This window comes from Bufo gargarizans, chromosome 3 (assembly GCF_014858855.1).
Source record: "Bufo gargarizans isolate SCDJY-AF-19 chromosome 3, ASM1485885v1, whole genome shotgun sequence".
Classification (NCBI taxonomy): Eukaryota; Metazoa; Chordata; class Amphibia; order Anura; family Bufonidae; genus Bufo; species Bufo gargarizans.
Window position 1 is genome coordinate 565585885 of NC_058082.1, and position 14984 is coordinate 565600868.

Consider the following 14984-nt stretch of genomic DNA (forward strand, 5'->3'; position numbering starts at 1 on the left):
ACCCTCATGTGAAGAAGGCACCTTAACAAAAATAGGACATCAGGGGCCTCAGGTATACTTGCCAACATTTCCATGGTAAAAATGTACATTTTGGGGTGGGGATCTTAGGCAGCAGGATTTGCCCCTTTTGTGGCCCATTACCTGGGATTGTCCTGGGAAAATTGGCATTGTATATGCTTCAGATAGTTGCATAACTATTGTATCAAGGTGATTGACCGAGCACTGCCATGGTGCCCACATAATAACCAGGAGAACTGCTGTAATGTACAGCCACGCTGTACAAGGGGGTGGTCCTGCAGGGCTGCCAATGCAATGCAGACAGCATGGATCCAAAAAAGATCCCTAGCTATGTCTCTATGGGGAGCTTAAAGGCAGAAAAGCTCTTGTTTATGCTTAGTGTGTCTATAGGGTTACATTAACGTAGTGGAATGCCTTGATCACTTTTTGAAAAATTGACAAGAGCATCATGGAAATGGAAAAGTTGCACATTTTGTTGCAAACTGTCACTGACTTTAATAGTAAGTAGAGCCTAAAAGGACAACGCCACATTTTTGAGGCTTCGATTAGGGAATCATTTTTCCCTTCTCTGCTTGAACCTAGTCCACCCAACCCGGAAGACTGACCGTAGACATAGGGTCATGTAGGTAAGTCTGTACAAACATCCTCAGGCAGAGTTTACAAGACTTCGCCTGCAGTGAGAAGCAGCTATAAGGGCCGTTCACAAAAATTAATTGGACTGGTTGTTTTTTTTCCCCAGTCTGATCCTATTGACTCCTATTCTCCACCATCTAAGCATCCATTTCAAATGTGGGGCACAGGAGAAACTTTCTGTGGACCTCCAGTATACAAGCACTGTTATGGTTTAACCACCAGAGAAAGTGGTATCAGTGGATCCTCAAAGCTGGCTAATCCAAGGTGTGGAGTCTAAGGGATTCCCTGGTATTTACCCCTTAAACTGGGGATCTGGACTTCGATGCAGGGAATGTCAGGGTCAGGAACTAAACGAAGTTTAGCAACATAAAGGCAGGCAGGAGGCGTCAAGCCATGAATCATTCAGAAGTGTAGTCAGGGACTACCCAGAGTTGAGGACCAGTGGAACATGACAGTGCCAGAAGAGATCTCTGCCATACTAGATAGATTCGAGGTCAGGAATGAAGCTAAGGTCAAGTGTTGATATCAGTAGAGTACAGTACACAATTGCAAACTTACAAAAGCCAGGTAGGTAAATACAGTACTATGATCGCCAGGCAAGCTTCACCTCAAATAGTCCACTGGGTGGGATGTCATTTAGCAAACCTCATGTGGCACCTGAGGTGTGTTGCAATATGGGACTGTTTATACCTTGTACTGGAGAGGTTGAGGATGGAGAATTTGGTTGAATAGCCACCTGATGTAACAGTTGACCGGGCCGCTACCACCAGCAGGAATGCAGCGCTGGAATGGGGAGTACCACTGACCAGGAGATGGTAGCAATCTGCAACAAAAAATTTAAAATGGTGAACACAAGATCACCATAATAAACTTACCATGCGTTATGTAATAGAGGAGCATAGTTTTTAGATAAAAATCATGCATTTTCATATAATATATAGGAATAATCTTATATAAAATGTATTGGCTACTATTGATATAATCATTTCTGATCTTTCCTATAGGTATTGTGACAAGATGCCCCCTGGTCCTAAAATTGAAAAAATCCAAGAAGAATTCCCCATGGAAAGGCAAAATAAGCTATCTAGAGCAGGAAGTGGTAGTGAAATCACCAGGGGAGGTGGAGAAAGAAGTTCGGAAAGGTAACGATGGTCCAGCAGCAGCCATGAAATGTCCATATCATTATCTGATAGACTTCAGCCTGAGAGGTAGACATTGAGGGTGCAGGGAACAATCACAACTGGACCATGGCATCAGAGGAGTTGAAGGCCATTCGGAAGACATCAGTATTAAAAATGGTACATGGCCAGTGTGGGCCCTGTAACTGATTTTTCATTAGAACCTAGAAGCTACAGGTCAAACATACATCTTTGACTCAATATAAACGGAATCCTATATCAGCAGTGCAGACTGACCCTTGTGTCTAGTTGGGTAGCAAACCACGTGGCTACTATCATGATCAACATTATATTACTTATATGTACCTCCCTCCAGCTGTGTCTAAGACATCTCCTTCAGCTAAATGGTACCATTACTGATAATAAGGGTTAGGAATCCTGAAACAGCTCTCTGCAGATGGATGTCTGGTTTGGGCTATATGAGCTAATTTCCATATATTTTCCCATGGAGCATTGCCTGTCAATAAGCCTCCATACACTGCTCATATACAGTCTCTTCAATGAGAGTCAGTACCCCTGTAGCTATAAAGAAAATATTTGATGTCATCTACCTTTGATGTCTTACCAAGATCATATTATCTTCTAGCCCAAGATCACATTGCTGGTGCTGGTAATGGAGTCAGTGAAGAACTCATCACCCTTGAAGTAGAGTCTCCAAATGTCCCAGACCTGACATTGCTCGATCTTCCAGGAATAACACGAGTTGCTTTACCCAACCAACCTCCAGATATAGGACAACAGGTAAGCTGAATATCCTATATATTGTATACTGCATATCAAGACCAACGAATAGAGGTAAAGACACATGGGGCAGAGTGACGTCCATGATGTTCATAAGCTTCTCATTTCTTCCTCCCAATTTATAGCAGTCTTTGTGAACTGGATACTTATTCCATGTTTTATAACAGGTCCCCCTGGAAAATCTTTCCTCTGCTTCTCCATGAGATAAATGCAGCAAGCTTCCACACCACTAGGGGAGCTACTTACATACAGATAGTATTGATTTCAGTGGGAGCTGTATACATCTGTCAGCCTTAATATTATCATTGATAGGGGTTGTCCAAGTAACTTTTTAAAGCAGGAAAGCTATTAGGATAATAAAAATAACATACTCTCCTATCCTCCCCACCACCATGATGTAATGTTTTGTCAGCAGCAAGGATGTGCCTATATGTTGGACTTGACCACTGCAGCCAACCACTGGACTCAATGGTATATAGCACAAGACCTCTGAAGCCTGTGGCCAGTGTCTTGCTGCAGCTGGCCATAGATAATTATAGCTGTCAGCTACAGGGTGAGGCATTGACATCAGCATATGTCCAGAATAAGTCTAAAGCAGACTAGGTGTGTTGTGATGCTGGTGTGCTGCACAACCACCCTATTCGGAGGAGTAAGTTAGGAGGAGGTAAAAGGTTTGGCATGGATAGTGTCTAATGGTATTGGGCTTTGGCCTATGAGATAGTTAGGCCTGAGACTTGCCCATCTGGTGAGTTGTGAAGCACTTTAAGCCTGTGCAAGCTTGGTCATCAGGAGAAGTGGTAATGGACTGGCGGATGTAGTGGCTAGCCTATTGTGGAGCTAAAGGCAGCCTGGAGGCCAGCAGACCTGATATGGGGCCTGGGGAAAGGCAATGCATATAGTTATCTGGTGTTTGTGTATAATTCCCTTTAGGCGAGTAGTTCCACTGTTTCTCTAAGCTGGGGACCCCAAACTGCGAGCATGGGGCACACACATTCGTGTGACTGAGCCCTTAGTTTACATTCTGTAACGTAAGGTAACGGCGCCACCAAGTGTGTACTGTAACTGCTGAGATTGTGTCTCATCTGAACATTGTAACCATCCACTATATTTGAAGAAGAGAAAGTAAATTTGAAGTGTTTGAACTGAATTAGAACTATGGTTCTTTTATTTTAATGGGGAACCAGTCAAGAAACCCCACTTTATAGGTCTCTCCTGTGACCTAAAATGTTGTTGCCTTGAGTGGATTTGATCTCTTCATGTTTCACCCATCTCTCATGATAAAAATCTAATAATTTATACACTTTACAATTTCACAGATCAAGAATATGATCACGAAGTACATAAAAAAGCAGGAGACCATCAATTTGGCTGTGGTTCCCAGTAACATGGATATTGCCACCACTGAAGCTCTAGAAATGGCTCGGGCAGTTGATCCTAAGGGAGAGAGGACACTAGGTAACAATGACTGTTATAAGTAGTAGAGCTCTTATTATGTATACGCAGATTTGGACAATAATGAGCTACCTTAGTATTAAGCAAAAGGATAAGAAAAACTAAGAGGCTCAACAAAATACCTACAAGATGAGACTCTCCAAGGCAAAAAACAATATTGACATTTTGGTACTTGGCCATGAAAAACAGAGATGGTGTTGAAGAAGCCTGCAGCTACCTTTCAGTGTGAACTTCAAGATCGGTCTTCCAGGACTCCAAACTTTTAACTTTCTTTGCACTGCCAATTTTTTGCTTCTACTGCTTCCTAAAAATTCTAACTTCAGGTTCCAGGCCACATTCCAGAAAGTACTAGCTAACAGTACATGTGCACAACAAACACCCTATTGTTTCAATATCGGCAGATTCTAATCAAAGCAGTGTGTTTTTAGAGTATGTGAGGAAACCCATGCAAAGTCAAGATCATAAAAACTTCATTTAGATGTTTTTGGGTAGAATTTGAACCCAGGACCCTGGCGTTTGAAGGCATCAAGCCTGCTTGGATGTAGACATTGATATGGATGGTGATTTCTTCACTTTTCTCAGCCCTGTAAATTATTATATAGACGACTTGATTACCAAACCAAATTTCTTTCACAGGGATCCTGACGAAGCCAGATTTAGTTGACAAAGGATCTGAACAAGATGTCGTCAGCGTTGTCCGAAACCTGGTGTACCCTCTTAAGAAAGGCTACATGATCGTCAAGTGTCGGGGGCAGATGGAGATCTACAGCAAAACCTCTCTGGAGACCGCCTTACAAAATGAGAAAGCTTTCTTCAAGAACCATGAACATTTCGGGTAAAATGCAATTAAATTATTTTCAAAAGACTGGGGGCCAGGCTCTGTTAGGGGATCAAAAGAGAGGAAGGTATTAACCACTTTAACCCCGCTAGCTAAAAACCCCTTAATGACCAGGCCACTTTTTACACTTCTGCACTACACTACTTTCACCGTTTATTGCTCGGTCATGCAACTTACCACCCAAATGAATTTTACCTCCTTTTCTTCTCACTAATAGAGCTTTCATTTGGTGGTATTTTATTGCTGCTGACTAGAGTTGAGCGAACACCTGGATGTTCGGGTTCGAGAAGTTCGGCCGAACATCCCGGAAATGTTCGGGTTCGGGATCCGAACCCGATCCGAACTTCGTCCCGAACCCGAACCCCATTGAAGTCAATGGGGACCCGAACTTTTCGGCACTAAAAAGGCTGTAAAACAGCCCAGGAAAGAGCTAGAGGGCTGCAAAAGGCAGCAACATGTAGGTAAATCCCCTGCAAACAAATGTGGATAGGGAAATGAATTAAAATAAAAATTAAATAAATAAAAATTAACCAAAATCAATTGGAGAGAGGTTCCATAGCAGAGAATCTGGCTTCCCGTCACCCACCACTGGAACAGTCCATTCTCAGATATTTAGGCCCCGGCACCCAGGCAGAGGAGAGAGGTCCCGTAACAGAGAATCTGTCTTCATGTCAGCAGAGAATTAGTCTGCATGTCATAGCAGAGAATGAGGCTTCACGTCAGCCACCACTGCAACAGTCCATTGGCATATATTTAGGCCCAGCACACACACAGGCAGAGGAGAGAGGTCCCGTAACAGAGAATCTAGCTTCATGTCAGCAGAGAATCAGTCTGCATGTCATAGCAGAGAATGAGGCTTCACGTCAGCCACCACTGCAACAGTCCATTGGCATATATTTAGGCCCAGCACCCAGGCAGAGGAGGGAGGTCCCGTAACAGAGAATCTGTCTTCATGTCAGCAGAGAATTAGTCTGCATGTCATAGCAGAGAATGAGGCTTCACGTCAGCCACCACTGCAACAGTCCATTGGCATATATTTAGGCCCAGCACCCAGGCAGAGGAGGGAGGTCCCGTAACAGAGAATCTGTCTTCATGTCAGCAGAGAATTAGTCTGCATGTCATAGCAGAGAATGAGGCTTCACGTCAGCCACCACTGCAACAGTCCATTGGCATATATTTAGGCCCAGCACACACACAGGCAGAGGAGAGAGGTCCCGTAACAGAGAATCTGGCTTCATGTCAGCAGAGAATCAGTCTGCATGTCATAGCAGAGAATGAGGCTTCACGTCAGCCACCACTGCAACAGTCCATTGGCATATATTTAGGCCAAGCACCCAGGCAGAGGAGGGAGGTCCCGTAACAGAGAATCTGGCTTCATGTCAGCAGAGAATCAGTCTTCATATCATAGCAGAGAATCAGGCTTCACGTCACCCACCACTGTAAGAGTCAATTTTCTTAAATTTAGGCCCAGAACCCAGGCAGAGGAGAAAGGTCCCGTAACAGACAATCTGGCTTCATGTCAGCAGAGAATCAGTCTTCATATCATAGCAGAGAATCAGGCTTCACGTCACCCACCACTGTAAGAGTCAATTTTCATAAATTTAGGCCCAGAACCCAGGCAGAGGAGAAAGGTCCCGTAACAGACAATCTGGCTTCATGTCAGCAGAGAATCAGTCTTCATATCATAGCAGAGAATCAGGCTTCACGTCACCCACCACTGTAAGAGTCAATTTTCATAAATTTAGGCCCAGAACCCAGGCAGAGGAGAAAGGTCCCGTAACAGACAATCTGGCTTCATGTCAGCAGAGAATCAGTCTTCATATCATAGCAGAGAATCAGGCTTCACGTCACCCACCACTGCAACAGTCCATTGGCATATATTTAGGCCTAGCACACAGGCAGAGCAGAGAGGTCCCGTAACAGACAATCTGGCTTCATGACAGCAGAGAATCAGTCTGCATGTCATAGCAGAGAATGAGGCTTCACGTCAGCCACCACTGCAACAGTCCATTGGCATATATTTAGGCCCAGCACCCAGGCAGAGGAGGGAGGTCCCGTAACAGAGAATCTGTCTTCATGTCAGCAGAGAATTAGTCTGCATGTCATAGCAGAGAATGAGGCTTCACGTCAGCCACCACTGCAACAGTCCATTGGCATATATTTAGGCCCAGCACCCAGGCAGAGGAGGGAGGTCCCGTAACAGAGAATCTGTCTTCATGTCAGCAGAGAATTAGTCTGCATGTCATAGCAGAGAATCAGGCTTCACGTCACCCACCACTGTAAGAGTCAATTTTCAAAATTTAGGCCCAGAACCCAGGCAGAGGAGAAAGGTCCCGTAACAGACAATCTGGCTTCATGTCAGCAGAGAATCAGTCTTCATATCATAGCAGAGAATCAGGCTTCACGTCACCCACCACTGTAAGAGTCAATTTTCATAAATTTAGGCCCAGAACCCAGGCAGAGGAGAAAGGTCCCGTAACAGACAATCTGGCTTCATGTCAGCAGAGAATCAGTCTTCATATCATAGCAGAGAATCAGGCTTCACGTCACCCACCACTGTAAGAGTCAATTTTCATAAATTTAGGCCCAGAACCCAGGCAGAGGAGAAAGGTCCCGTAACAGACAATCTGGCTTCATGTCAGCAGAGAATCAGTCTTCATATCATAGCAGAGAATCAGGCTTCACGTCACCCACCACTGCAACAGTCCATTGGCATATATTTAGGCCTAGCACACAGGCAGAGCAGAGAGGTCCCGTAACAGACAATCTGGCTTCATGACAGCAGAGAATCAGTCTGCATGTCATAGCAGAGAATGAGGCTTCACGTCAGCCACCACTGCAACAGTCCATTGGCATATATTTAGGCCCAGCACCCAGGCAGAGGAGGGAGGTCCCGTAACAGACAATCTGGCTTCATGTCAGCAGAGAATCAGTCTTCATATCATAGCAGAGAATCAGGCTTCACGTCACCCACCACTGCAACAGTCCATTGGCATATATTTAGGCCTAGCACACAGGCAGAGCAGAGAGGTCCCGTAACAGACAATCTGGCTTCATGACAGCAGAGAATCAGTCTTCATATCATAGCAGAGAATCAGGCTTCACGTCACCCACCACTGTAAGAGTCAATTTTCATAAATTTAGGCCCAGAACCCAGGCAGAGGAGAAAGGTCCCGTAACAGACAATCTGGCTTCATGTCAGCAGAGAATTAGTCTGCATGTCATAGCAGAGAATCAGGCTTCATGTCAGCCACCACTGCAACAGTCCATTGGCATATATTTAGGCCTAGCACACAGGCAGAGGAGAGGTTCATTCAACTTTGGGTAGCATCGCAATATAATGGTAAAATGAAAATAAAAATAGGATTGAATGAGGAAGTGCCCTGGAGTCCAATAATATATGGTTATGGGGAGGTAGTTAATGTCTAATCTGGACAAGGGACGGACAGGTCCTGTGGGATCCATGCCTGGTTCATTTTTATGAACGTCAGCTTGTCCACATTGGCTGTAGACAGGCGGCTGCGTTTGTCTGTAATGACGCCCCCTGCCGTGCTGAATACACGTTCAGACAAAACGCTGGCTGCCGGGCAGGCCAGCACCTCCAAGGCATAAAAGGCTAGCTCTGGCCACGTGGACAATTTAGAGACCCAGAAGTTGAATGGGGCCGAACCATCAGTCAGTACGTGGAGGGGTGTGCACACGTACTGTTCCACCATGTTAGTGAAATGTTGCCTCCTGCTAACACGTTGCGTATCAGGTGGTGGTGCAGTTAGCTGTGGCGTGTTGACAAAAGTTTTCCACATCTCTGCCATGCTAACCCTGCCCTCAGAGGAGCTGGCCGTGACACAGCTGCCTTGGCGACCTCTTGCTCCTCCTCTGCCTTGGCCTTGGGCTTCCACTTGTTCCCCTGTGACATTTGGGAATGCTCTCAGTAGCGCGTCTACCAACGTGCGCTTGTACTCGCGCATCTTCCTATCACGCTCCAGTGCAGGAAGTAAGGTGGGCACATTGTCTTTGTAGCGTGGATCCAGCAGGGTGGCAACCCAGTAGTCCGCACAGGTTAAAATGTGGGCAACTCTGCTGTCGTTGCGCAGGCACTGCAGCATGTAGTCGCTCATGTGTGCCAGGCTGCCCAGGGATAAGGACAAGCTGTCCTCTGTGGGAGGCGTATCGTCATCGTCCTGCCTTTCCCCCCAGCCACGCACCAGTGATGGACCCGAGCTGCGTTGGGTGCCACCCCGCTGTGACCATGCTTCATCCTCATCCTCCTCCACCTCCTCCTCATCCTCGTCCTCCTCGTCCTCCAGTAGTGGGCCCTGGCTGGCCACATTTGTACCTGGCCTCTGCTGTTGCAAAAACCTCCCTCTGAGTCACTTCGAAGAGACTGGCCTGAAAGTGCTAAAAATGACCCCTCTTCCTCATCCTCCTCCTCCTCCTCCTGGGCCACCTCCTGTTCCATCATCGCCCTAAGTGTTTTCTCAAGGAGACATAGAAGTGGTATTGTAACGCTGATAACGGTGTCATCGCCACTGGCCATGTTGGTGGAGTACTCGAAACAGCGCAACAGGGCACACAGGTCTCGCATGGAGGCCCAGTCATTGGTGGTGAAGTGGTGCTGTTCTGTAGTGCGACTGACCCGTGCGTGCTGCAGCTGAAACTCCACTATGGCCTGCTGCTGCTCGCACAGTCTGTCCAGCATGTGCAAGGTGGAGTTCCACCTGGTGGGCACGTCGCATATGAGGCGGTGAGCGGGAAGGCCGAAGTTACGCTGTAGCGCAGACAGGCGAGCAGCGGCAGGATGTGAACGCCGGAAGCGCGAACAGACGGCCCGCACTTTATGCAGCAGCTCTGACATGTCGGGGTAGTTGTGAATGAACTTCTGCACCACCAAATTCAGCACATGCGCCAAGCAAGGGATGTGCGTCAAACCGGCTAGTCCCAGAGCTGCAACGAGATTTCGCCCATTATCACACACCACCAGGCCGGGCTTGAGGCTCACCGGCAGCAACCACTCGTCGGTCTGTTGTTCAATACCCCGCCACAACTCCTGTGCGGTGTGGGGCCTGTCCCCCAAACATATGAGTTTCAGAATGGCCTGCTGACGTTTACCCCGGGCTGTGCTGAAGTTGGTGGTGAAGGTGTGTGGCTGACTGGATGAGCAGGTGGAAGAAGAGGAGGAGGAAGCCGAGAAGGAGGAGGTGGCAACAGGAGGCAAAGAATGTTGCCCTGCGATCCTTGGCGGCGGCAGGACGTGCGCCAAACAGCTCTCCGCCTGGGGCCCAGCTGCCACTACATTTACCCAGTGTGCAGTTAGGGAGATATAGCGTCCCTGGCCGTGCTTACTGGTCCACGTATCTGTGGTTAGGTGGACCTTGCTACAGATGGCGTTGCGCAGTGCACACTTGATTTTATCGGATACTTGGTTGTGCAGGGAAGGCACGGCTCTCTTGGAGAAGTAGTGGCGGCTGGGAACAACATACTGTGGGACAGCAAGCGACATGAGCTGTTTGAAGCTGTCTGTGTCCACCAGCCTAAATGACAGCATTTCATAGGCCAGTAGTTTAGAAATGCTGGCATTCAGGGCCAGGGATCGAGGGTGGCTAGGTGGGAATTTACGCTTTCTATCAAATGTTTGTGAGATGGAGAGCTGAACGCTGGCGTGTGACATGGTTGAGACGCTTGGTGACGGAGGTGGTGGTGGTGGTGTTGGTGGTACATCCCCTGTTTGCTGGGCGGCAGGTGCCAACGTTCCTCCAGAGGCGGAGGAAGAGGCCGAGGCGGCAGCAGCAGAATAGGCCGAGGCGGCAGCAGCAGAAGAGGTAGCAGGGGGAGCCTGAGTGACTTCCTTGGTTTTAAGGTGTTTCCTCCACTGCAGTTCATGCTTTGCATGCAGGTGCCTGGTCATGCAGGTTGTGCTCAGGTTCAGAACGTTAATGCCTCGCTTCAGGCTCTGATGGCACAGCGTGCAAACCACTCGGGTCTTGTCGTCAGCACATTGTTTGAAGAAGTGCCATGCCAGGGAACTCCTTGAAGCTGCCTTTGGGGTGCTCGGTCCCAGATGGCGGCGGTCAGTAGCAGGCGGAGTCTCTTGGCGGCGGGTGTTCTGCTTTTGCCCACTGCTCCCTCTTTTGCTACGCTGTTGGCTCGGTCTCACCACTGCCTCTTCCTCCGAACTGTGAAAGTCAGTGGCACGACCTTCATTCCATGTGGGGTCTAGGACCTCATCGTCCCCTGCATCGTCTTCCACCCAGTCTTGATCCCTGACCTCCTGTTCAGTCTGCACACTGCAGAAAGACGCAGCAGTTGGCACCTGTGTTTCGTCATCATCAGAGACATGCTGAGGTGGTATTCCCATGTCCTCATCATCAGGAAACATAAGTGGTTGTGCGTCAGTGCATTCTATGTCTTTCACCGCTGGGGAAGGGCTAGGTGGATGCCCTTGGGAAACCCTGCCAGCGGAGTCTTCAAACAGCATAAGAGACTGCTGCATAACTTGAGGCTGAGACAGTTTCCCTGGTATGCATGGGGGTGATGTGACAGACTGATGGGGTTGGTTTTTAGGCGCCATCTGTGCGCTTTCTGCAGAAGACTGGGTGGGAGATAATGTGAACGTGCTGGATCCACTGTCGGCCACCCAATTGACTAATGCCTGTACCTGCTCAGGCCTTACCATCCTTAGAACGGCATTGGGCCCCACCATATATCGCTGTAAATTCTGGCGGCTACTGGGACCTGAGGTAGTTGGTACACTAGGACGTGTGGATGTGGCAGAACGGCCACGTCCTCTCCCAGCACCAGAGGGTCCACTAACACCACCACGACCATGTCCACGTCCGCGTCCCTTACTAGATGTTTTTCTCATTGTTATGGTTCACCACAACAACAAATATATTATTTGGCCCAATGTATTGTATTCAAATTCAGCGGGATATAAATTTGAGGCCTAGTATTTAGGCGCTGGGTGACCGGTATGGATTTAGTGACAGAATTAGACTTGGAAATGCACAGAAGCGTGTGTGTGAAGTTATTCTGAATGACCCAATGTGCACCTTGAATATTATATACCCTTTTTGGGATAGATTTCAAATAGCTCTGATATAGCAGAAACCACTAAATTATGAAATTGCTAAATTGGGAATTGTACTTCAACCCAGAACAAAAAATGTGCTTTGACGGGCACTAAATAACTTTCCCAGCTACAACAGGACAACGGTTAACGAGAGATTTAGAGGGATTTAAATTTGAGGCCTAGTATTTAGGCGCTGGGTGACAGGTATGGGTTTAGTGACAGAATTAGACTTGGAAATACACAGTAGCGGGTGTGTGTGAAGTTATTCTGAATGACCCTATGTGCACCTTCAATATTATATACCCTTTTTGGGATAGATTTCAAATAGCTCTGATATAGCAGGAACCACTAAATTATGAAATTGCTAAATTGGGAATTGTACTTCAACCCAGAACAAAAAATGTGCTTTGACGGGCACTAAATAACTTTCCCAGCTACAACAGGACAACGGTAACGAGAGATTTAGAGGGATTTAAATTTGAGGCCTAGTATTTAGGCGCTGGGTGACAGGTATGGGTTTAGTGACAGAATTAGACTTGGAAATACACAGTAGCGGGTGTGTGTGAAGTTATTCTGAATGACCCTATGTGCACCTTCAATATTATATACCTTTTTGGGATAGATTTCAAATAGCTCTGATATAGCAGGAACCACTAAATTATGAAATTGCTAAATTGGGAATTGTACTTCAACCCAGAACAAAAAATGTGCTTTGACGGGCACTAAATAACTTTCCCAGCTACAACAGGACAACGGTAACGAGAGATTTAGAGGGATTTAAATTTGAGGCCTAGTATTTAGGCGCTGGGTGACAGGTATGGGTTTAGTGACAGAATTAGACTTGGAAATACACAGTAGCGGGTGTGTGTGAAGTTATTCTGAATGACCCTATGTGCACCTTCAATATTATATACCCTTTTATGGATAGATTTCAAATAGCTCTGATATAGCAGAAACCACTAAATTATGAAATTGCTAAATTGGGAATTGTACTTCAACCCAGAACAAAAAATGTGCTTTGACGGGCACTAAATAACTTTCCCAGCTACAACAGGACAACGGTAACGAGAGATTTAGAGGGATTTAAATTTGAGGCCTAGTATTTAGGCGCTGGGTGACAGGTATGGGTTTAGTGACAGAATTAGACTTGGAAATACACAGTAGCGGGTGTGTGTGAAGTTATTCTGAATGACCCTATGTGCACCTTCAATATTATATACCCTTTTAGGGATAGATTTCAAATAGCTCTGATATAGCAGAAACCACTAAATTATGAAATTGCTAAATTGGGAATTGTACTTCAACCCAGAACAAAAAATGTGCTTTGACGGACACTAAATATCTTGCCCAGCAACAACAGTACAGCGGTGGGTAACGAGAGATTTAGAGGGAATTAAATTTGAGGCCTAGTATTTAGGCGCTGGGTCACCGGTATGGATTTAGTGACAGAATTAGACTTGGAAATACACAGTAGCGGGTGTGTGTGAAGTTATTCTGAATGACCCTATGTGCACCTTCAATATTATATACCCTTTTTGGGATAGATTTCAAATAGCTCTGATATAGCAGGAACCACTAAATTATGAAATTGCTAAATTGGGAATTGTACTTCAACCCAGAACAAAAATGTGCTTTGACGGGCACTAAATAACTTTCCCAGCTACAACAGGACAACGGTAACGAGAGATTTAGAGGGATTTAAATTTGAGGCCTAGTATTTAGGCGCTGGGTGACAGGTATGGGTTTAGTGACAGAATTAGACTTGGAAATACACAGTAGCGGGTGTGTGTGAAGTTATTCTGAATGACCCTATGTGCACCTTCAATATTATATACCCTTTTAGGGATAGATTTCAAATAGCTCTGATATAGCAGAAACCACTAAATTATGAAATTGCTAAATTGGGAATTGTACTTCAACCCAGAACAAAAAATGTGCTTTGACGGGCACTAAATAACTTTCCCAGCTACAACAGGACAACGGTAACGAGAGATTTAGAGGGATTTAAATTTGAGGCCTAGTATTTAGGCGCTGGGTGACAGGTATGGGTTTAGTGACAGAATTAGACTTGGAAATACACAGTAGCGGGTGTGTGTGAAGTTATTCTGAATGACCCTATGTGCACCTTCAATATTATATACCCTTTTTGGGATAGATTTCAAATAGCTCTGATATAGCAGGAACCACTAAATTATGAAATTGCTAAATTGGGAATTGTACTTCAACCCAGAACAAAAAATGTGCTTTGACGGGCACTAAATAACTTTCCCAGCTACAACAGGACAACGGTAACGAGAGATTTAGAGGGATTTAAATTTGAGGCCTAGTATTTAGGCGCTGGGTGACAGGTATGGGTTTAGTGACAGAATTAGACTTGGAAATACACAGTAGCGGGTGTGTGTGAAGTTATTCTGAATGACCCTATGTGCACCTTCAATATTATATACCCTTTTGGGATAGATTTCAAATAGCTCTGATATAGCAGGAACCACTAAATTATGAAATTGCTAAATTGGGAATTGTACTTCAACCCAGAACAAAAAATGTGCTTTGACGGGCACTAAATAACTTTCCCAGCTACAACAGGACAACGGTAACGAGAGATTTAGAGGGATTTAAATTTGAGGCCTAGTATTTAGGCGCTGGGTGACAGGTATGGGTTTAGTGACAGAATTAGACTTGGAAATACACAGTAGCGGGTGTGTGTGAAGTTATTCTGAATGACCCTATGTGCACCTTCAATATTATATACCCTTTTAGGGATAGATTTCAAATAGCTCTGATATAGCAGAAACCACTAAATTATGAAATTGCTAAATTGGGAATTGTACTTCAACCCAGAACAAAAAATGTGCTTTGACGGGCACTAAATAACTTTCCCAGCTACAACAGGACAACGGTAACGAGAGATTTAGAGGGATTTAAATTTGAGGCCTAGTATTTAGGCGCTGGGTGACAGGTATGGGTTTAGTGACAGAATTAGACTTGGAAATACACAGTAGCGGGTGTGTGTGAAGTTATTCTGAATGACCCTATGTGCACCTTCAATATTATA

At 45.9% G+C, this 14984-nt stretch overlaps 1 protein-coding gene across 3 annotated transcripts in view; it reads left to right on the top strand.

The window, feature by feature from the left end:
• The window catches only part of LOC122930711 (interferon-induced GTP-binding protein Mx2-like), a 66165-nt gene that overhangs the window by 17443 nt on the left and 33738 nt on the right, over positions 1–14984 (top strand). For all 3 annotated transcript variants that reach the window (XM_044284271.1, XM_044284273.1, XM_044284274.1), the window contains 4 exons: positions 1656–1793; positions 2416–2570; positions 3887–4025; positions 4659–4857. In XM_044284271.1, the coding sequence (XP_044140206.1) occupies positions 1656–1793; positions 2416–2570; positions 3887–4025; positions 4659–4857 (631 nt within the window). The remainder of the gene's footprint in view (positions 1–1655; positions 1794–2415; positions 2571–3886; positions 4026–4658; positions 4858–14984) is intronic.